Source organism: Pogoniulus pusillus, chromosome 6 (genome assembly GCF_015220805.1).
Source record: "Pogoniulus pusillus isolate bPogPus1 chromosome 6, bPogPus1.pri, whole genome shotgun sequence".
Classification (NCBI taxonomy): domain Eukaryota; kingdom Metazoa; phylum Chordata; class Aves; order Piciformes; family Lybiidae; genus Pogoniulus; species Pogoniulus pusillus.
This window is the reverse complement of record NC_087269.1, coordinates 6,117,726-6,140,899: the sequence shown is the minus strand read 5'-3', so window position 1 is coordinate 6,140,899 and position 23,174 is coordinate 6,117,726. Positions and strand designations below refer to the sequence as shown.

The 23,174-nt window shown below is 42.6% G+C and overlaps 1 protein-coding gene across 6 annotated transcripts in view; it reads right to left on the bottom strand.

Annotated features, from left to right (window-relative positions):
• The window catches only part of SHTN1 (shootin 1), a 99,855-nt gene that overhangs the window by 25,509 nt on the left and 51,172 nt on the right, over positions 1 to 23,174 (bottom strand). For all 6 annotated transcript variants that reach the window (XM_064144297.1, XM_064144298.1, XM_064144301.1 and 3 more), the window contains 6 exons: positions 19,136 to 19,233; positions 17,531 to 17,612; positions 15,303 to 15,397; positions 4,371 to 4,517; positions 2,993 to 3,146; positions 219 to 324 (listed from right to left, as the gene is read on the bottom strand). In XM_064144297.1, coding sequence (XP_064000367.1) covers positions 219 to 324; positions 2,993 to 3,146; positions 4,371 to 4,517; positions 15,303 to 15,397; positions 17,531 to 17,612; positions 19,136 to 19,233 — 682 coding nt within the window. The remainder of the gene's footprint in view (positions 1 to 218; positions 325 to 2,992; positions 3,147 to 4,370; positions 4,518 to 15,302; positions 15,398 to 17,530; positions 17,613 to 19,135; positions 19,234 to 23,174) is intronic.

Here is a 23,174-nt window from a genome sequence, read left to right as displayed (position 1 = left end):
TCGCAGCCTAAACAACTTGTTAGGCTGGGCAAGGGTGTTCAAAACTGGTCAGGGTGTTAGTTTGCGGGCAGGTGGGGCACAGAGCATGTCATGCCAGTAAAGAGCCCAAAACAGATGGAGAGTACCCTTTTTTTTTCCCTTTAAAGTCACTCTTCCTGCTTGGAGTCAAACTCATGTTATGTATTCTGTTTCAGCAAAGCATTAATGCTGTCACTTACCGTATAGGGTTAGGAGGAGGGGGAGGAGGAAGAGGAGGAGGGGGTGGTGGTGGAGGTGGTGGTGCAGGATTTTCAGACTGCTGTATTCGTTTTTGAAGTTCATCAACTGCACAAGAGCAAAAAAAACCCAAACAAACAAACTACAGTGAGTTCTGGGTTTCTCACATCTGCTCTAAGTACCAGCTTTGACAATTTAAGCAAAAACGTTACTAATTTACCAACAAAAAAACCCCAAACCACCACACCAGACTAAACCCTACAACTGCTAGAAGCCCTGGGTTTGGCAACATTTTCTGCCTTCAAGAACAACATCCCAAAGGCACAGGATTCTCATCAAACCAGGCACTTCCAATCTGAGTTATTTTTGAAACTAAAATGACACTGTTCCTCATACAGGGATCTTCACATCAAATGAGAAAGCACAGCAATGCTTAGCACGTTCCTGCAACAGCCTATTTGAGATTGCATTCCAGAACTAACTAGCAAGAGACTAAAGCCATGAACAATTTTGTCTTCCAGACATGTCTCACTTGCTGATGGTGTGGGTATTCCTCATAAAAATGGTCAAAACCAGTCAGTTGGGCAGAATGGACTCTTTCTCCCCTGTTTTCACATCAGAGCTAAACTGTGGAAATTACTTTTCTGCACTTGAAATGTTGTCAGAGCAATTAACAGGGGAAAGGCAGAAACAGAGCAATAAAAGCCTCACATTTCTTTTAGCTGCAAAACCCTTAGCAATTATTCTGAAAAAGGCAGGAATTGTGGTAAAGTACAGAATGTGATTTCTGAAGCAGGTAAGCTTCGTTGTTCCCTCAAAGATGGAGTCAAATTAGCATTTGTTACATTTATGTTCACATTTAAAAAGGACCAACTAAGCTACTTCAAATTCCAGGTACAATATTTATGCTGATAAATTCCTTCTGAGGACCCAACAAGCATGGAAGGAAAGAATCTGCTGTGAAGGTGAGATCTTTTCCAAGCTGAGAAGAACTCCTATGCTGTCTAGGCATATTTTTAAGGCTGGATAATGTAAAACTGTAACACAATGCAGATCTTCAAAGCAAGACTGCTAACGAGCTCCAAGTCAACCCTGCTCTTAAGATTGTGTATCAAGAATGCATAGGTATACATGGAGACTTAAGTAAGGAGAGGGTCTTTAGCCTTCTCTGACGGGGGCTCACATACTTCTCTGCACTGCTTAGGCTAAATCTTGAGTACTGTGTCCAGTTCTGGGCCACTCAAGAAAGACGTTGAGGTGCTTGAATGTGTCCAGAGAAGGGCACCAAGGCTGGTGAGGCAGCTGGAGCACAGTCCTGAGAGGAGTGGCTGATGGAGCTGGGGGTGATCAGCCTGGAGAAGAGTAGGCTCAGGGCAGACCCTATTGCCCTCTACAACTACCTGAAGGGAGGTTGTAGCCAGGTGGGGTTGGTCTCTTCTGCCAGGCAACCAGGGACAGAACGAGGGGACACAGCCTCAAGCTGCAACAGGACAGGTTTAGGCTGGATGTTAGGAAGAAGTTTTTCACAGCAAGGGTGATTGGCATTGGATTGGGCTGCCCAGGGAGGTGGTGGAGTCACTGTCCCCAAAGGCATTTAAGGGAGTACTGGATGAGGCACTTACTGTCATGGCTTAGTTAATTAGAATGGTTAGGTGATAGGTTGGACTCGATCTCAAAGGTCTTTTCCAGACTGGTTAATTCTGTGATTCTGTCATCAGTTGTCATACTTAAAAACCATCACCTGCTTAGGCCTTGAGCTCAACAAGGACTGAAAGCAAAGGCACATGCATAAATTTCACCAGCCATAGCCCCACAATTCCCTATAGCAAGGCCACACAAACCAGAATTCATTCTAAATGTTCATTTTAAATGAATGAATATTAGGTGAGAAATTTCCCAGTTGAACAGACAGGATGCTTTAGACAAGCCAGGCACCATCCTGGCAGCAGTAACTGTATGAACATCTGCACTGCAATGGTTATCTCCTAAAGCTTTATTTATTTTAAAACTAGGTATGAGGATATGTTTTGACTGAGTGCAAAGGACTGGGTCATAGAATGGTTTAGGTTTGAAGTGACCTCAAAGATCATCTGGTTCCACCTTCCTGCCATAGCCAGGGACACCTCCCACTAGAAGAGGTCACTCAAGGCCTCATCCAACCTGGCCTTAAACACCTCCAGGAAGAGAGCAGCCACAACCTTCCTGGGCAACCTGTGCCAGTGTCTCACCACCCTCAGTGTCAATAACTTCTTCCTAGCATCCAGTTTATAACTTTCCTCTGCCAGTTTTAAACCTATTCCTCCTCATTCTGTCACTACAAGACCTTGTCCCTCTCCAGCCCTCCTGTACACGCCCTTCAGATACTGGAAGGGTACTACATGGTCTCCTCGAAGCCTTCTCTCCCCCAGGCTGAAAAGCCCCAACTTTCATAGCCTGTTCTCATAGCAGAGCTGCTCCAGCCCTCTGATCATCTTTGTGGCCATTCTGTGTCTTCCACACAGAAACCCATTTGCATGTATAAACACATCTGTATGACTCAGGGAAATATAACAGCAGTACTTTTATACCTTGTGGAAGTTTTACCAGGTTATTCTTTCACATAACATTCAGGACATGACTGTTATGTGGTTGAAGGCAGCTGCTGTACTTTTGTGTTGCAGATGACAGCTCTGAATCTCAGCTACACAAAAGCAGCTCAGATGTCCCATGTTCTATGTGCTCCATTCACACAGCCCCCAGCTGTACCCCTAAAACCAAAGTTATCACAGGACTTTACCTGAATGCTTTAGGTCTCTAGCTTTCTCTTCTGCATTCTGACACTTCAGCTCTAGCTCCTTTTTATCTTCTTCCAAGAGTTCTAGTTGCTGTTTAAGACGACTAATTTCCTTATGTAGTGCTTGATTCTCTAGCTGCTCTTCCAATTCTTTGATCTGCAGTTAGCACACAAGAGCATTCATCACTGTGAAAGGTATTTTCTGACCTCGCTTTGATAAATAACCCACATGTCAGAGTTATGCCTGAAAACATGACGTTATAGTATAAAAGTGAGCTTCAAGTCCCAGAAAGAGGACAACATCTGAATGAGAGGTGGACAGATTTTTCTGAGAGGTGTCAGAATTTTCCATTATGTTCCAAACTTGCTTTATCTCTTCACCTGCAAAGTATCTAAGCTATAAGGTGTTCTCTTGTTCTTTTTATAGAGGTTTTCCCCATGTAATTAAGATTTAATTTCAGAATGTTTCTTGATTTGAAGCACGAGAACATTGACATTTTTGTTCTCCAACTGCTTCCACTGACACATTGGTTAATTAAGCTCCCTTGTCTCAACTCATGCAGATGTCAGCAGGTGAATTACAGAACATCGGGTTGAGGCAACATTCACTTCCCAGCTGCCTGTTCTGTCAAAGAGTCAAGGATGCAGAGGTTTTCTATGAACTGGCAATCATTCCTCCAAAACACTCATTTTGTATGTGATCCCACATGCTTCTGTCTCAGTATTGCTATGCTGCTCAAAGCACAGAGACTACCTATTCCTAGCATTATTTTGTTACCAGAGTGATAAGAACAGGCTGCACAGGCAAGGGAAAACTCGTTTTCAGGCTTTCAAGTGAAGAGCCTGATATAGTCCAGTTTCAAAGAACTTATTTGTTTAGAATCTAAGCCCTTAGACCTTATCACACCACTCTGCAACATTCCCCTAATGTTTCCTAACTATGTCTGGCTATTCCCCATCCATTTCTTTAGCAAGTCACCAGAATACTAATGGCAACTGCCTAGCTCTTACCTCTTGGTCTTCTTAACTTACCCCCACAAATACCCTTTAATATCACTCAACACCCTGACATCTCTTCTTCACTTAATGCAACTTGACTTAGTTCTTGTACTTGCACTTTACTGGCACGCAGAGCAAAATACTTACCTAAACCTGAGCCTTCGGACTGAAAAACCTTCAGGTTCTTGTGTCTTACCAGTGACTCAGAAGCAGGGAATCACAATCCTCTCTTAAGTTTAGTTTTCAGATTGTGAGCTCTTGTGAAGGACAAGATCTCAAATCATTCTGAACATAACAAATACAGGACTTAAATTCAAATAGTCCCTAAATGCAAGATAAATGGAAAAACTTCTGCACAAGACACAAAATAGTCCTCTTTTACCTTTTGTTGGTGTTGAAGCCTCTCCTCTTCCAATGTGTGAGTCAGCTTAGCATTGTCATCCAAAGCCTTCAAAAGCTGTTGATCAGGAGCAGAATTTTGCAGAAGCAGCTGACTTTGCCTTTTCATTTTGTTTTGTTCGATATACATCTGCCAAAACAAAAGCCAGTCCCAACAAAAACAGGTCAGGCACTTAGGAAAATGGCAATTGGTAGGGATAGTAGGGAAGAAGGAAAGGGAAAGGAAGTCTGAGAGTAGAATTCTCAAGAGATAAGCTCACATTGGAAGAAACCACCCACTGCTACACCTCAACTGCCCACATGTTGGCAGCATTTAGAACTTAAACGTGTCCCTGAGTTTTGTTTTCTAGAAATGGGAACAATCTGATGCCTATTCTGGGAACTCTGGAGAGATTAGAAGAACTCTTAGGGAGAGGAATAAAAGTCTATTAATTCACAGGCTACATCTTCAAGCCTGGACATAAAGTCAACTTATTTTGAGGGTTACCTGGATATGTGAATGATGGAGAGCCTTCAGGAAATGGAATTCAGTCCATGTTTGTGTAATCAATGTATGAACTTGCCCTGGGAAAAGGAATTTCAGGGCAATTTCAGCCCTTTAGCTCTGATCCTTGTGTCCCTTCCTCTTATCAGCTGCATTTTGGATGTGGGGAAAGGATACAACAGGAGACAAAACAAAACAAATAGTCTAGAGACGTGATATAAAAATATCACGTGTTTCTTTAGGCTTCACCTAAGATGTGCAGAAGCTGTCAGCACATGCAGTTTCCATAGGACTGAACTGCTCCTCCAGGCTGTTTAAGAGCTCAGGAGCAAAAGAAAAAAAAAAAAGAAGAAGAAAAGGAGAGCTTCCTGCCCCCCCCCAAAAATCCCAGCTGAATCTATTCTGCATCTTGACATCTCTTTCAGGCAGAGGGCTGCCCTCTTTCAGGCAGAGGGCTGCCCCTCGGCCAACAGGGCTGCCCCTCCGCCAACAGGGCTTCCACTCTTGACAAACTCAGCTGTGCCTATTCTTAGAGCAGAGGCAGGGGCTGGGTCATGCCGAGGTGTCAGATGAGTGTGCCCAGATCAGCAAAGTATGACAGTATAATCAGGGTTGGAAGAGACCTCACAGATCATCAAGTCCAACCCTTTACCACAGAGCTCAAGGCTAGACCATGGCACCAAGTGCCATGTCCAATCTTGTCTTGAACAGTGTGCCACTTAAGGCAGGAGAAGAGAGAACAGTTTGAGAACGCAGACACTCCCTCAGACTGCAACAACACTGGTGTGCAGTGCAGCAAAAGCATGGAGGCATTTTAAGAGTCAGGTATTAGAAACACAAAAGTTCCATCAGGTCTTTCCAGCTTCCCATACTATTTATTCACCAACCAAAACCACAGATACAAGATATGGCTTCTTCTCATTTGGTGCTGATGCAATGCTGTGTGTTTCAGTTCTTTTTTTTAAACACAATTAGATTTTAAAGATGTATCAGCTGATGCAGATTCTTGGCAAGCCTTCTACCCAGTTCTCTGCATGGACACTTCAACTGAGTCTTCTTAGCAAGCAGCTCTCTCTCTGGCTGTACACACAGACCCTGATGAACTTTTAACTCACAACACAGCCCGCTTGACCCTGAGCGCCAAGAAGAGTCACTTGATGCGGCCTCAGTGCCAATAAAACCTCCAATGAACACTTCATTGGGCAAAGCTGGGCCATGAGGTAGGCCATCAAAGACTGCAAGTACTCAATGAAGAGGAAAACAATGAATGTAGGCTCCAGTTAGAAATGCAGGCTCCCCTTTGTTAAAAAGCAAACCCAAAACGTGAAGCAATGCACAGGCAGCTACAGTGTGGTACAAATGGGCACTGGACATCACCTGCTTTTCCCAAAACACTGCCAGTCAAACCTATTATTCTTGAGTTACCTTAACTCTGCAATAGGGCTGTGGCAAAAAAAAAAACAGTTCCAAGGCAAGAGAAGTTCAGAATCAAAGCTACCCACCCAATGCATCAAGGTTTACCTTCGTATTGCAACTCATGTTTCATGTTTTATCTTCTTTAAGAAACACCACTTTCGAAGCCTTCTTTAGGAGGGTCTCTAAATCACTGCTACAGAACTCAAAACTGTCTCAAGCTCAGTCAGTCAAAAGTTATTTAACCCTGACAGAAACAGCATCTCTCTAGAAGCCACCTTCAGCAAACATTACAGATTTTGGAATCTGAAAAACAGTGACAATTCCAGATTTTTGTTTCCCCGAGTTTCTGCCACTAAACCCTAACAGAACAGAGTTGTTCCAGCCTGAGGGAGCGGAAAGCTGCCAAAACAAGAAGAAATCAAGTACAGCAACTTGATTTCTTCAACTTGAGCAGATACTTCACCAATTGTAGAAAATTCATATTCACTTTGTTTCATGCTCCTCTGCAACAAAACGAAAACAAATCAATCTTTTTGAAGACCAAGGTGAACACCTTTTAATTCAGGAGTTTTCACATCAAGTCCTTTATAAATTGCTTTCATGACACTGCAAATATATCCCTGATTCCAATATATGACAGCATCTCCTCCAACAAATAGATTAATGTGTTGCTCAGTACTTAATGCTGCAACCAGAGGCATGAGAATGAGCTTCTGATGGGGAGTTACACGTACATCCTTCAAGTGCCAGCATACTGCAAATGAAAGAGGCAAAACTAGGCAAAAAAGTTAAGGTGGATGAAGCAGAAAGCAACTGGTGCTGAACTGACTGCAAGTTTTTGAGAGGTTGATCTCCTGTGTTTCACATGTGACAAAAAAAGAACTTTAGAAATTAATTCTGATTTAAAGTATTTTTAAAAAGCCAATTCCTGCTTCAGCAGGGCAGAAACCTGACTGCCTGCACAATCCTGAATATTAATTAAAGTGACTGCTGAAAGGGCAAAACAGCTACTAACAGGATTATTTGGACTAGGTGGAATTTAACCAATTGATGGATTAGTTCCGACTTTGCCACCTGCTAGACAATTATCTGCAGAGTATCCCAATCAATGCTAGAAAAGTTAAGGCAATGCTGGAGGAAGCTACCAAAGCTACCACTGCAGCTAAAAGCAGAGCACAAAGGATGACAGTTTGCTTACATCTATCATTTTCATTTACAGCATCTCCCAAGTGTTGTGCAAGCCAGCTACCTATATTCCCCTGCTGAGTTTACACACAGAAGCACAGAAATCTGGGAGCCAGCCACTGTTCATCAGCAGAGTTTGAACAAGAATTGGGGAGGGGGGGGAAGAGAAGGGGGTGAAATCCTGAAAATAATAGAAGTTTTTCCCTTGACCTTAATGGGGCCACACCTCATTCTCAGAGCCTTGCTCAAACCATTACCCCACAGAGCGTTCGCTGCAGCTGTTTTTTGTTTACACCAGAGCTGAAAAAGGAATTCTTCCTCATTAAAAAAGTTAGGAAGCAACTCTGTTAGTGTCAAGTCCCTGGGAACTTCGATCCTCATTCAAGTAGCATTCAGGGTACAACTGGACGCTTTCCAACTAACTCCTCTCCCAGGAGCAAAATGAGGCCAAAGGAAATGTGCTGATATCCATACATTGCTATGTTTCCATGTGTACGTCATTTGGGTACCCATGGGGGTTTTGTTTTAGCTACAGTCTGAAGGGAGAAGAATATCCCATCAGAGCAACATCATTATAATACAGTATTCACTAGCTCCATAAAGGAAAAGCAATGGCAAACTCTCCCCACTATGAACAGAACAACAAAAAGTCCAGAGCAAGGCAGAATCAAACTCTGGAAGTCTCAAAGAGAAAGAAGACATCAGCTAACTCAACAGCTCTTTCCAGTACTTGGTAGAACTGCTCCATCCCCTCCACAGCCTAGTGAGAAAGCACCAAGTCATCCTTCCAGATTGGTAACCCACTTCTTTACATTTCTCACAGCCAACATCTTTTCCATTATCTGCACCCTGAAGCCTTGTTCAGACCTAAGTCACAACAAAGGCAGGGTCAAGGTAGTTGTATCTCCCCAAAAAGAACTGTTTGAAGAATTTTATGTGATGGGGGACATAGTGACCTTGCCCAGTTATGGCTTGGAAGAGCATTGCGTGGCTCTAAATTCAGGAGGTACTCAGTTTAAAATACAAATTCAAGTGTGGATTTTAGTTCAACAGCTCATCAGGAAAAAAAACCAAATACATGAACTTTGTAACTGCTCCTCTGTACTGCATTATCAAATGGCTTCTGAGCTTCATTGCAGGAAGCAAGGGCTACTGGGGTCTTTTAACTAGAAGAGTTGAAAAACAGCCACTCCTCTCTCCCCAGATGATCCATAATATTATATGGTTAATTGCTTTTGTAAGGATTTTAGACTAATAAAGATACAATATCACTGCTTTCATGATTTAGTTAATTGCTAGACAACTTTAAAAATAGTTCTTTTAGATGCAGCAAGTTTTGTAGCTCAAAAGAGGTGCAACTTACTTGGAATGGGGGTATCAGACTAGATAAGCTGAACATTTCTTCTCTACCATTAGATTCTCATCACAGAGGTGCTTGGAGGATGCCTTTTGAGCATGAGAAAACTGAAACTCCATCAGCACTGTGACTTCCTTAAAAATACAGTATTCATTATTGTACCAGCCTGCTCTGTACCAAAAGGGTTTGTCAAACTACAGCGCTCACTCTTCATTTATGAGGTGAACTGCCCTAGGCAGTTGCATCAGTAAATAAAGGGGAAGGGAAATAAATAAAGCAAGCTTTGTTCTTTACTTCTTCAGTCTTTGCAGTTAACTGTTTTCTCTTTGCCATGGCAGAATTGCATGGACACATTCTTACAGCATTTATAGTCTTACAGCATTCAGACATCATCTAACCAACTCAGTGATAGAGCAGATAAGAATCACAGAATTAACCAGATTGGAAAAGACCACTACATGAAAAGGGAGCAAACCTCTTTCCATCCCACCCCCCCACAGATAATGGACTAAACATAAAAAAGAGAAGAGGGCCAGGGGAAGAGATAAAGACCAAAGAGGTAGTTTCCCAGAGCATATATCTGTTGCCATTTCACATGACTGTTCTTGGGAAAAAGCTTAATGAAACATATTAGTGTGACATCATGCTTCCAAAGTGGTAACAGTTGAGCTCCGTATTCAAGTACAAACCACTTATCAAGTCTCTTTAATTGTTATTTCCAGTCCAGTCGGCTGAACTGCAAATTAATTATCTTCAGATAGCAGTTTCTGTTGAACTACCCCTGGCTATGTCCAGAGTATGGTACTTCTAAGCACAAACCTGCTCCTTGAGTGCTGGTTTTGCAGTATCCGCTCACAGAGCATATTAACGCAGAAGTCCTCACACACTGCTAACCCAAAAAGCCACAAACACACCCAAGGAAGAGTTTTTTGGGAGCTCACATCATCAGGATAACCAAATCCACTGCACACAACCACACAGGCAAAGCAAACACCTGTTGAGAATGGCAATAATCTTTCCTAAATCCCATGAAATGGATGCCATGCTTTAGCTTTCAGTTAAGGAAAATTCAGCTCCAGAATAAGTTACGTCGCCTATGCAGTGGCCCAGGTATGGGATGCAGGCCTTTGGAGGTAAACAAGTTAAATGCAGACATGTGGTTGTGTCCCAGTTACCTAGAAACACAGACACTGGTATAGTATGGGGTGGTTTAATGCATCTGAAAGCACTGAGAAGTGGAGGGCAAGTAAAAAAAAAAGATGACTGATACACATTACACATTCGCTATGGTTTTAATCCATCTGGACCATAGTTCCAACCTGGCTGATTCTATGATTCCTTTGAACACAGCCTTCCAACCTCTCCAAACAGTTACAGGTAAACACTTGCAAACCACTTTCCTTTTTCTTTTTTTTCCTTCAGTGCTGGGTTTTGAAAAAAAGCCCATACTGCCCCCAAAAGTCAGAGGAACCCAATCAAACTTGCTGGGCACTTGGAGGCTTCATTTCTATCTATTCAAGGCAGAGGGGACAGAAAACAGTAGCCCAGTGCTAACTTTGAGAGCACCCTGCCTCTTCCCCAGGAGGACAGAAAGCAGCAGCCCAGTACTAACTTTGAGAGCACCCTGCCTCTTCCCCAGGAGGACAGAAAACAGCAGCCCAGCGCTAACTTTGAGAGCACCCTGCCTCTTCCTCAGGAGGACAGAAAGCAGCAGCCCAGTGCAAACTCTGAGGGCACCCTGCCTCTTCCCCAGGAGGACAGAAAACAGCAGCCCAGTGCTAACTTTGAGAGCACCCTGCCTCTTCCCCAGGAGGACAGAAAGCAGCAGCCCAGTACTAACTTTGAGAGCACCCTGCCTCTTCCCCAGGAGGTTTCCAAAGAAACCGAGGTGCAGGGGTTGTCTCCATGCCAGCTCACATGACAGTAATAAACTGTTCACTTTACAAAATATTGTTGCAAGGCAGGATGTATGCTTAATAAACCATTTCTACCAGATTACTTGGTTAAACTCCTGGGATTTTTACACAGCTACAGACTTCCAATTTACATCTCTCACTGCGTTCCTCCCCTTTTGGCTTGCTGTGGCTGTATGTATTGTGTTTTGCTCATCTTCGTGGAAGAGTGTTTTTCAGGGCTAGCCTCTATATTATTGCAATGGCCTTCAAGATACTCTCTGCCTTCCTTTGTTTTCTTATAAACTGCTCCACAAAGAGCTGAGAGATCTTAAAGTGTCTCTTAAAACATGACACTAGAATTCTAGTTAAGCTTGCCAAGATTCCTGTGTTAACAGCCCTGCTTTATTCAGGTAGGCACAGATTTTTCTGTGCCCCCACCCCTTACACACTCTATTTATTTGGTTCTTTTATGAAGATTCATGTACCTTTCACAATGGGTTGTGATTCACTTCAAACTCTTTTTCTTTCCTCTTCCCCCTCTCTACACCATGGCTGACAATATTTACTCAGTTTCTTTAGAACCTCTGAGGAGCATGAATTCTAATGTTTGAAGTTGGATCGTCTCTGATTAATTAAATATATATTATGGTGATGCCAGCAGCATGACTATAATTAAAGTTGTATTCTTTTTTAATCAAAAGCTCTGATTTGCAAGAGTTTGCTCTCTCCTGTATATGCTTTCTCCCTTTCTTGCTCCTTGTCTCTCCTCTCCCCCCGTTCTGTGATCACTTCTGCACACCCACTCACCCACCCATTGTCTCTCACACCTGCATTCCCAATTGCTCATGTTCTGTGGCAAATCCTCTTGACTTGTCAGAAGGGCAGGACTCAAAGGGCACCCCTTGGAAAAACAGCCTGCACCACTGCTCACCTGGTCTCCTCCCACTGAAACCACAATGCAACCCCAGGAGGTCAAAACTAAAAGATGAAGCCACACTACAGGAAAAGGGTACCTGGGTCAACACCCTCCATCAAGGCAAGCTTCAGATACCTCAGCCTCTTAAAAATACAACATTCTCACCACCAAACAAGCCCCTCCACAGACAGTAAGTCCATATTTCAGTGAGCTACAAGACACATCTAGGCTGAGAGGTCACAAGCAGTAATGTGAAACACTAAGATGTGCCATTCTGAAGTCAGTGCCATGGTGCTGTGGTGATGTCTGCATCACTTGGAGCCTATTTCTTTCCTCAAAGTGTTCCAAACAAGTCAAGCACAAAACCCTGACAGGTGCAGTGCTGCCCTCCACTCAAAGCTATTCCTTTTTCAACGTTGTACAGCCTATCATTACTGGCACAGCTTCTGCAAAATCCAAGCATCAAGAAACATTATATAGGCTCAAAGAAAACATGTTGCTGATGAAAGCAAGCAGAAAACCCCAGCACATCCTTAGTGTAATCCAAATAGCTCCTGTAAGCACATCCTAGAAACCCCAGCTCTCAAAACACAGCTGCGACCTTGCAGCGTGATCCATGCGAGAGGACACTCAAACGACCTCACCCAAGCATAAAGGTTTGCTGTTGTGGATGCAGCTGTGGGCCAGAGCCTGTCACTCTAATGTCTCAGGTCACTTAAGGGACACCACCAGTGTGAAACCAGGCCTATAATAACAGATTTTTCAAGTAATTTGAAATGCTCCTAGCTGCCCAAACACAATTGAGCAATGCCTTTGTTGTCACATGCTCCTATATTTTAAACAACACTTTCCCAAAGTCTGTCTGAATAGCACAACACAAAAGGAAGAGAAGTAGGTACCACAAAAGGAAGAGTGACACAGGCCTGAAATTCACTGCTGTAATGGCTCAATTCTGGGCAAGACAACCAAAGCCTTGACCAAAGAGCTACTCTGCCAAACTGCAACAACAAGGGGCCATATTTTCAGAAGGACTACAACTAAATAGTGACAAAAGCCAAGAATTACTTGTTTGCAAATAACCAGCATTTCTTTGGCATGGAACTGAAAGGCTTGCAGTTTGTGATTCAAATAGTTCTTGAAGGATCCTACAAAATCTATAGGTGTCTGAATATTACAGTTATAAATCTAAACAGAAGCAACAGTCTGAGCCAAGTATCTGGTAATGATCTGAAACCAGCTTAAGTAGGCATTTATAAACTACTCTCTTCTGAGAGTACCTGCAATCTTTCTGTTGTCAGCTAATGAACAGAAGCACACAATTGTTCTGTACTTCAGAAGGCAAAGCAAAGCTACAGTAGGATCATAGGATCAACCAGGTTGGAAGATAAAATATTGTAAGAACACATGCCAAATGAACAACAAAATTTGTTTTTAAAATAACAGATCTGCAGGTATTACAGCCTAAAACAACTACTGAAACAATGCCTGCACAATCTCAGGAAGAAGAAATGTCATTGTAAATACAGTTAGCATAAAAGCACAGGTAATGAACACATTTAGACTTTCCCAAAATTCACAAACAGATTGTAGCACAGACTTGTAAGAGGCTTGAAAAAAAAAACCCCAATGAATACAGAATAAATATAGGCAATAATTTATTTCACACTTTTAGGCCAGTAATAGATGCCTCTATCTTTAATACATGGGAATGGAATTTGCAGATCTCATGTTTATTTCTGAAAAAGCACAGTGAGCCTTTGACCAAACTGTGAATGGCCCAGCAGCACTGAAGCCATGGCAGAGGGACATGCACAGTTCTGCTCAGCAAAGGAGCAGAACTATCACACAAAGCCCTTTAAAAGCAAGGTTTGGAGGAGGCTGCGCATGCAGTCTGAGTGACTTTTCCTCCCATATCTCTTAAAAGCACTCTGAAAAGTCCTTCCCTTAAAACATGGGACAAGGAGATTTTACTAATTAGTAAACAATTCTCAATTCTATCATTCCTTATTCCCTTGGGGTGGGGTGTTAATATGTGTCAGCTGCTTTAGGTGTGCCTTAAAATCACAGAATCAAACAGGGTGGAAAAGACCTTCAAGATCATCAAGTCCAACCTATCACCTAACACCTTCTATTTAACTAAACCATGGCACTGAGTGCCTCATCCAGCCTCCTTTTAAACACCTCCAGGGATGGTGACTCGACCACCTCTCCGGGAAGCCCATTCCAATGCCAATCATTCTTGCTGGGAAGACCTTCCTCCTAATACCTAGCCTAAACCTGCCCTGTTGCAGCTTGAGGCTGTGCCCTCTTGTTCTGTCACTGGTTGCCTAGGAGAAGAGACAGACCCCCACTTGACTACAACCTTCCTTCAGGTGGTTGTAGAGAGCAACAAGGTCGCCCCTGAACCTTCTCTTCTCCAGACTAAGCAACTTCAGTTCCCCCAGCTCAATTACATCTTCAAAATAAGTTATCACTTTAATGTGGGTGGGTTTTTTTAGGGTTAGGGTTTATACTTTTTTTGAGAGAGAAAAAGACCAACAGCAGACAAAAACCAAAAGAGCTCAGAACACGCTGACTTAATGAAAACTAAATGCCTGCTTGCAATCCACTTTGTATCAGAAGTTTCCCTTATTCACAGTATTTCAGTACTGATGACTCATATAATGGGCTCTCTTGAAACCTGAGCTCCCTGAAGAATGATTACTTGGCATTCTCAACTTTATTAAAGAAAATATTGACTTTTCAACCTTTTCTATCCCAAGCTGTAACATAACCCAACTGCAGAGCTCTCAAAATCCAGAGTGAACAGAAAAGTACTCAAGAAAAAAAAAACCAAACCAAAACCAAAGTCATGAGTTTGTCAGCATTTTCTAAGGGAAACATCACCAGTCACAAGCCATGAGAGCAACCACCAGCCAGCCATTCCATAATCCAACTCAGCAACTCATTTATTTACCTTTTTTGGGGACTTCCTATCTTTTCTAGAACACAAAAGCAATTTTTAATCTTGAAGGCTCCCTGCAATAGGTTAATCAAAATGAATGTGTTAAATTGCAAAGAACCTTGTACAAACCTCAACTGATACGGTACTTTTCCAAGCAAGAGCAGTCAGGCATTGAAATTTGCTGCCCAGGGAGGTGGTTGAGTCAGCAACCCTGGATGTGGTGCTTGGAGATTTTCGATTTAGGATGCACCTTGTAGAGTAAGGTTATCACTTTGTGAACCTGAGGAGCTTTTCCAATCTGACTGTTTGTGGGATTCTTCAAAGGTTTTTTTTTTATTGTGACTTAACATCTTTTTCAGGAAAAACAAGGTGCTTCAAATTCTATTCCTAGAAAGGCTGCTAATCCTCCCCAGATCCAACCACTTACATATACCACATGGATGTGCTGTGGCTGACAAGGCCCATAAAAAATTTAAAGCCTCATTTTGAAAGGAAAAGAAGGTAACATCACATGAGCTAATTCTGCTTCACAAATGCTGTTGAAACAGTAAACCCATTTTATGGATAAAGTACAGATGTTAGCTAAGTAGTATGTGGACATTCAAAAGACATCATTGGCATTAGAGCTGGGAACTGAAACCAAGTCATCTAAGCTCATGGATTTTTGCCCAGTTACAACATCTACATTTTACAAGATCCCTTCTCCTTGACTACTCACCTCTTGTGCAAATGACTCTGCTTTCTTCCTTAGGTTCTTTTCCAGTTCAAAGTTTACATGAAGCTCTTCATATTCCTCTACTGCCAGCACAGACACTGTTTATAAGAATAAAACAAGATCACAAGTGGAGTAGATCAAAAAGAAGAAAGAACTGCTTGATTTACCTGGATGTTAGTCCCTAGTACCATGAATCCTTGCACAAAGGTGTAACTTACATCCCCATACACAGTCTGCTTCACAATATTTGTCCTGTTTGCTCTGAATCTCTCTACAGGTACATGGAATTACTGATTTTCTTAGAGTGATATTCCTCCTGTCCACACTTAAAACCCCCAATATCAGGCATCATGCACAGATCATATTTTGCCATTTTGGGAGATGAGCGGCCTAAGCAATGAAGACACAAGAAAAAGGTATCTGAAATACTGTGTCCAGTTCTGGGCCTCTCAGTTCATGAAGGACCTCATGGAACTGCTTGAAAGAGTCCAGTGCAGAGCCACAAAAATGATTAAGAGAGTGGAACATCTTCCTTACAAGGAGGGACTGAAGGAGGTAGGGTTCTTTAGCTTGGAGGAGACTGAGAGGTGACCTCATGACTGTTTATAAATATGCAAAGGGTGAATGCCAGGAGGATGGAGCCAGGTTCTGCTGGGTGACGCCCAGTGACAGGAGAAGGGACAATGGTGGAAGTTGAGGTGCAGGAAGTTTCATGGAAATGTGAGGAGGATTTTTGTTCTCTGTGAGTGTGACAGAGCACTGGAACAGGCTGCCCAGGGGGGTTGTGGAGTCTCTCTCTCTGAAGATATTCAAGACCTGCCTGGACACGTTCCTGTGTGATCTGCTCTAGGTGATCTTGCTCTGGCAGAGGGGCTGGAATGGATGAACTTTCAAGGTTCCTTCCAGCCTCTAACATTCTGTGAGGCAAGAAATGAAACACACGGTGGAATCTTACATAAGATGTCCTGCTATGCAAATCTCCTTGCGCACCAAGTGACAGTTGCAGCATTCATAGAAGACACAGTCCTGGTCCCACTGGACCATAAAGGGAAAAGGGAAAAATACACTTCCCAATAACACAAAACTCAGCTGTTTCCTTGAAAACATGGACAAGACCAATTTTATATAATTTTCAAAAGAAAAAGAGTATTATTAGCAGAAGGCCATGGCATGATTGGAGTTCTCACTACTTCAAAGACTGCTCTTGTCATCAGTATTTTCACTGTTTAGCAGCAGCTATTTCCAGAGGTCCTCCTGTGCAAAAGCAACAGACCTAGCTGTTTCCTCTGATGCCTGACAAACGCTTAAGAATTCCTGGGAGATCTCTTAAGAGCTTTTTATTTTTGCTCCCCAGGTAAAAACAACTGCAGAGGAATGACTTGAGCATAAATCAGAATAACTGTAAGCACTGGGAATGCAGCTGAAGATTTCCAGGATGTATTGATGAACAAATAACTGAGTGTCTTTGGAAGGCAGAACAAGTAATGCATCAAGACAGGCAGGCATCAAAGGCCAGACCCATTGTGTTCCACTTGAGGAAAATGTGGAACAGCCAAGGTTCTAGCCAAACAATTTTTGATTTTCCAAGGCTAGATAAGTAAGGAGGAAAAAATGGCAGTGATTTGAGGCACTAGAATCTGTCCCCTCCCTTTTGAACTATTTTCAGTCAACTATTTCTCACATGGAAGCATTTGCCTTTGCTAAGCAAAAGCTTTCCAGCCCTACTTCTTTTTAGACTTTCCCAAGCCTGCTTTTTCCTTTCCTGGAAAGAGATGAAAGGTAAGTCCCTGCCCTCTTTGCATGACTTGGAAATCTTATTTATCTCATCACCAGCACTCTGGACTTTCTCTCATCATCCTCTGAACATTCAAGTTGCTCTCAAGTCTTTAGATATTCTAACCTACCAGCTGTGTCTCAGCTAAAAGGAAGGATGATGTAATGATTCAGGAAATCAAGAGATTGAGCTGAAGGACTGCCTTCCTGCTCTACTTTGCCACTCATGCCAGAGCAGAAACAACTTCAATCCAACCCACAGTTTGCATTGCCACACTTCCCTGGAGTAGACAGGCCAAGTAAGTCTGTTTACAAAGTACCTGCAGCAGTGATGCTGAGCAGTGGATCCCCACTACAGTCACTGTTCTGTAACCTGTCCTTTGTGTTACAACACAAAAGCTTTGAAGATTCTGCCAAGGATGCAGCAAACTGTTAGAGAACCTGCTGAGACCACATACCTCTGTTACATTTCTCCAACAGTTTTTGCTGCTTGCTAACCTCTGTTGTCAAAGCAGCTTTTTCTTCTTTCACTTTATTCACCTAGCAGAGTATAAAGAACAAATACAAGAATATTTTAGTGGCATAAGGCACACAGCACACACATAATGCAAGCAATATTTTGTTTTTAGTAATTATGTCTCTTGGGTTTGGCTTGATCTTAAGGTTTCCAGTGGGAAGAGAACATTTTTATCCCAATGTACAGACTTTTTAAGTGATGGCATTAAAGGGTATGAACCAATCCCTCTCATGTGGCACCCATGGCCCATGCCTATGGTGTGCACCAGCCACAATTGCAAATACATCATCTTTGGAACCTGTCAGGGTGAGATACCATAGGACCTAGTTGAAAAGTGACCAGCTTGCCCTTGACTGTTTGCTTTCTAAGAGTCAGGCTGCTGTTTTGCCTTTTTTTCCTGGGCTCTGTTTATTGTCCAAGGGCTGTCAGCTGTGTCTTTCTGAATGCAAGTGTTATACAGACAGGAAGAGCCACTAAGTCTTGATTTGCATCAGTACATGGCTTAGCCAGTTTTCAAGCAGGAATGAAACTCTGCTGGCTCAAAAAGCCAATTTGCTGGTCTAATTACCACAACAGGGCACTGCCAGTGGCTAAACTGAAGGATATGCTCAGTGAAGTAGCACCAGAGATTTAACTGGACATTTTTCAAAAGTATTTCTTGCACATCCACAGGTTTAATAAAATGAAAAAAAAAAGAAACCCAAGAGAAAAACAAAATATACCCCACAGGCTGTGATGGGTGAGGAGTTTTCAGGAAGCAGAGATAAGAGGTTCTCCTCCTCCTCTACTCTGCCCTGGTGAGCCTGCATCTGGAATATTGTGTTCAGTTCTGGGCCCCCCAGTGCAAGAAGTACCTCAGGAAACTGCTTCCAGCATAGAGCCACAAAAATGATTAAGAGAGTGGAACATGTTCCTTATGAGGAGAGACTGAGGGAGCTGGGGCTCTCTGGCTTGGAGAGGAGGAGACTCAGAGGTGACCTCTTGAGTGTTTATAAATATGCAAAGGGTGAGCACCAAGAGGATGGAGCCAGGCTCTGTTCAGTGCTGTCCAACGACGGGACAAGGGGCAATGGGTGTAAGTTGAGGCATAGGAAGTTTCATGGAAACATGAGGAAATTTTTCCCTGTGAGAGTGCCAGAACACTGGAATAGGCTGTTCAGGGGGGTTGTGGAGCCTCTCTCTCTGGAGATATTCGAGACCTGCCTGGATGCGATCTGCTCTAGGCGATCCTGCTCTGGCAGGGGGGCTGGACTGGAAGAGCTTTCAAGGTCCCTTCCAGCCCCTCACATACAATATGAGAGTTATAGCATGGGCATTAGGAGAGATCATGAAAGGTCACATGCCAGCAACAGCAGCAACTGGACCCCGATGTAGAAGGTCCCCTCTAAGCACGTGTCCTACATGGTCCATCACCAGGCAGGCTGGCAGGCCTTGCGATTAGACAGTAATCAATTAACTTCACAACTGAGCCTTTCCAGCACCACAAGATACCAAAAGTACTGACTACACACTAACGTGGTCTCGCCTTCCATGGTACAATACATACTTCTTCAATTACTTCTACAAGTTTGCACCTCAGGTTTTCCAGTTCAATGGCTAAAGTCTTCTTTTCTTCATGAACAGAGACGATCTGGTCTCGCAGCTCTGCAGTTTGAGGAAAAATGAACAAATATAGCTTTATTCTTGGAAGAAAGGAAATGTTAAAGCAATGCAAGTACAACTGAGCATGGAACACCTTAACAGCACACAAAGTACTAGCTGCATTCAGAGCACATTTCAATAATTCAGGAACTCTGCAGAAGTGTCAAGTAACAGCTCTATAACTGGGCCACAGTTTCAGATTTACTCCACTGAGGTAAGCTGCCTTCTTTAGTGCTGCTGTCTTTATTTGCATTCTAAATGATTCATTTCTTGCCACAATAAGGCAAATCCTAGCACTAAGGTATCCTCAGTCCCACTCAGGAGATTGTCACAGCAGAGACCCTGGTAGAGAGGTAACAAAGCAATTTTTAATAGATGTCCTTTCCAAGAAATTAATGCACTTCAATTCTTTTTGGATCATGAGTTCTTGTCACAAGGGAAATAAACAAAACAGGCAGTTAATACCTGGGAGGTTTTCACTGAAGAAATTGTCCTGAACAGCTGCCAATTTGTAGTCTTTGTAACATTATGTGAACAGAGTCAGAATAGAACCTTTACTGATGGAAGAGCTAATGCTTGTGATTTTCCCCTCAGAATTTGTTGTTCCTTAATTATCAAACCACAAAATAAATTCAATCCACAATGGACTAAAACATTTGGTTATAATCACTGCTTAACAGGAGATTGCTTTGCATACATAATATATCAAAATTTAGGTTTACATAAATCCACTACAAAAAAGATATAAATTTATTGATATATATTACCTTTCAGTAAGTGCTCTCATTCCCCACCTGCTTCCAGTATCTCACAGCCCTGCTGTTTGCTGACTACAAGCCATGAGTTGAGAAAATTGCTGCTAATCAACTGCAGATGATGGGAGACCAAACAGAATGACATCCAGCACCTCGTCATCATCTTCAAAATGTTGCTTCTACCCTGGCCCCTCCCTCCTAATACAGAAGCCTCAGATTTAATTTCCTCCAAACTAAAGGCACAGATTCTCAAGTAAATAGAAAGAATTATTTTTGCTGAGGATTCTTGAACAAAATGGTCTCTTTGAAGGTTTTTTTTTGGTGTCTTCCAGTGAAATTAGTGAGAAAAAAAATCTCAGGGCAAAAAAGATGCTCAGAGGGCTGGAGCAGCTCTGTTATGGTCTTCACCCTGGAGAAGGCTTCAAGGAGACCTTGTAGTAGCCTTCCAGTATCTGAAGGGGGCCTACAGGAAGGCTGAGGAAGGACTATTTACAAGGTCTTGTAATGATAGGACAAGAGGTAATGGATTTAAACTGAAGAGGGGGAATTTAAACTAGATGCTAGGAAGAAGCTCTTTCCAGTGAAAGTGGCAAGACACTGGCACAGGTTGCCCAGGGAGATTGTGGCTGCTCCCTCCCTGAAGATGTTCAAGGCCAGGTTGGATGAGGCCTTGAGTGACCTGTTCTAGCAGGAGGTGTCCCTGCCTATGGCGGGAGGGTTGGAACTGGATGAGCTTTGAGGTCCCTTCCAATCTAAACCATTCTATGATTTATAGTAACTGGATTTTAGTCTGGAGAAGACAGAGAGGATTTAATAAATGTTTGTAAGTATCTGAGGGTGGAGGTCAGGAGTGGGGCAACAGGCTCTGGTCACTTACTCCCTGGAATAGGACAAGGAGCAATGGATGGAAGCTGTAGCACAGGAGGTCCATGTCAACACAAGGGGGAATTTCTTGACTGTAAGGGTCACAAAGCACTGGAACAGGTTCCCCAGAGAGGCTGTGGAGTCTCCTCCTCTGGAGACTTTCAAGGCCCATCTGGATGTGTTCCTTTGTGACCTGAGTTACATTGTATGGTCCTGCTCTGGCTAGGGGTTTGACTCAATGGTCTCTTTGGGTCTCTTCCAACCCTTAAGATCCTGTGATCAAGCAGGTCTTGCAACAGATATTTCAACCTCAATATAAATATGCTTTCTTCTCTATAACTAAACCTTTATAAAGGTGCACAAGAAATGTTTCTTGTCAGATAGAGCATTTGCATCAAACTGCTCGATAAACACAACTGAGATTTCAGTTCTTGTTACCATGAAAAGGTCATCTATGAACCACCAAAACCTTTACATTAATTGCAGGTGCCACTCTGAGGTCACTCTACACTTCCATTAGAACTACAGCCTTACTATCACCTTTACCTAATATATGAGATAGCAAAAATATAGGAAAGTACCTGAGGCACAAAGTTTTATCCCTTTAATAAATGAGAGGGGTTTATTTGAAAAGCCTCAGACTGTACTACCTTAACTGCATAGCCTTATAGAAAGCCAGTGGCAGAGAAGCAATCATTCCAAGAAATATCTAATATTCTATTGAATGGTGAGAAGGCTAAAAGACTTCCAAGGTTCCCAACACAAAACACAACTGCTCAGAATCACAACATGCCTGGAAGTAATTTCATCTTGGGCAACCTTACAAAGAGTTAAGGAAAGTTCTGAAAACACATCTTTCATTCTGTATGGTCTTTCACATAGCAGTTAAACCAAGATGTATGCTCAGGCTTTTCCCTGAAGACAAAGGCCATACAGCTTGGCCTGGGCTAGGGACGCAGCCCTAACACTGCCTGCTGGTACAGGTTATCAGTTCCCTCTGCCACCACACACATGCTTCTCTCCTAACACAAGGATGGAATACTGTCTCTTATAGTAAACAGGATGCCAAAGCTTTTAAAATACTCAGCGCTTGTAAAAGTGAAGTCTTTAACATTTAATGACAAGGCTAGAGAGAGCAGCAGAAGCCAAATAGTTCTAAACCCTTTAGGTTTTACATCTTTAATGTAGAATCACAGGATCAACCAGGTTGGAAGAGACCTCCAAGATCATCCAGTCCAACCTATCACCCAGCCCTATCCAATCAACTAGACCATGGCACTAAGTGCCTCATCCAGTCTTTTCTTGAAGACTCCCAGGGACGGTGCCTCCACCACCTCCCTGGGCAGCCCATTCCAATGGGAAATCACTCTCTCTGTGAAGAACTTCTTCCTAATATCCAGCCTATACCTACCCTGGCACAACTTGAGACTGTGTCCCCTTGTTCTACTGCTGGTTACCTGGGAGAAGAGGCCTCCCCCCACCTGGCTACAATGCCCTCCTCATTGGGACAGAAGGCCTATGCTTCAGAACTTGGCTTGAAAGTTGACTCTGCTACCTTCCTAACCACGTTCTCCTCTGATATGCTACCAGTCTTTGTTCTCTTTAAATTTATCCTTTCACATCTTTCTCCAGTAAAAGACAGGAGGAACTCCAATCTTATTTCCAGTTCAATGGGTTACATGATGTGGATCACATAATTTCTCTGCCTACTTTCCTACATCTAGAGGCTGGAAAACTGCTTATTATAGAAGGGCACTATGACACCTTCCTCCTTGGATAGGTTTTTTATGGGATGGGGAATTTTTTAAAGCATTTTTAAGAAAGTAATTTTTCTGTGGTAATTTGTTTCCTGTTTGAATGGAGCAGCCTCAATGAAGTGGTACAATTAACAAGGTCAGGATGAAAGTTCAGGATAGCTGTATTTAAACATTATTTGATGCTGCATCTTATTACAAGAAAAAAATAAAGTCTGGTTGTTCTTATTTTTTCCAGTAGTGAAACACTGAATGTCTTTCTCTGTCACCAGACAGATGCAGAAAGTGAGCATTCTTCTTTTCAGGATAGCATTATGTAACAACATAGAGAATCATAGTGACTTCAGAGTCAAACAATAAAGGCAGGGGGATTTTTGGCTTACAGAAACATGAATTGCCTTTTTATTAAGAAAATTCTGGTTCTTTCTAAAGAATGGATTTCTCCTATCAATGTATTTCCATGTTCCCAAGCCTTGCAGTTTTACTCAGTACAGCAGTCTCTTTTAAAGTTGCTTGTTTGGCAATAACCACGAGTGAAGTTTGTTCGTGCAATGAAAATGGAGAGTCTTGT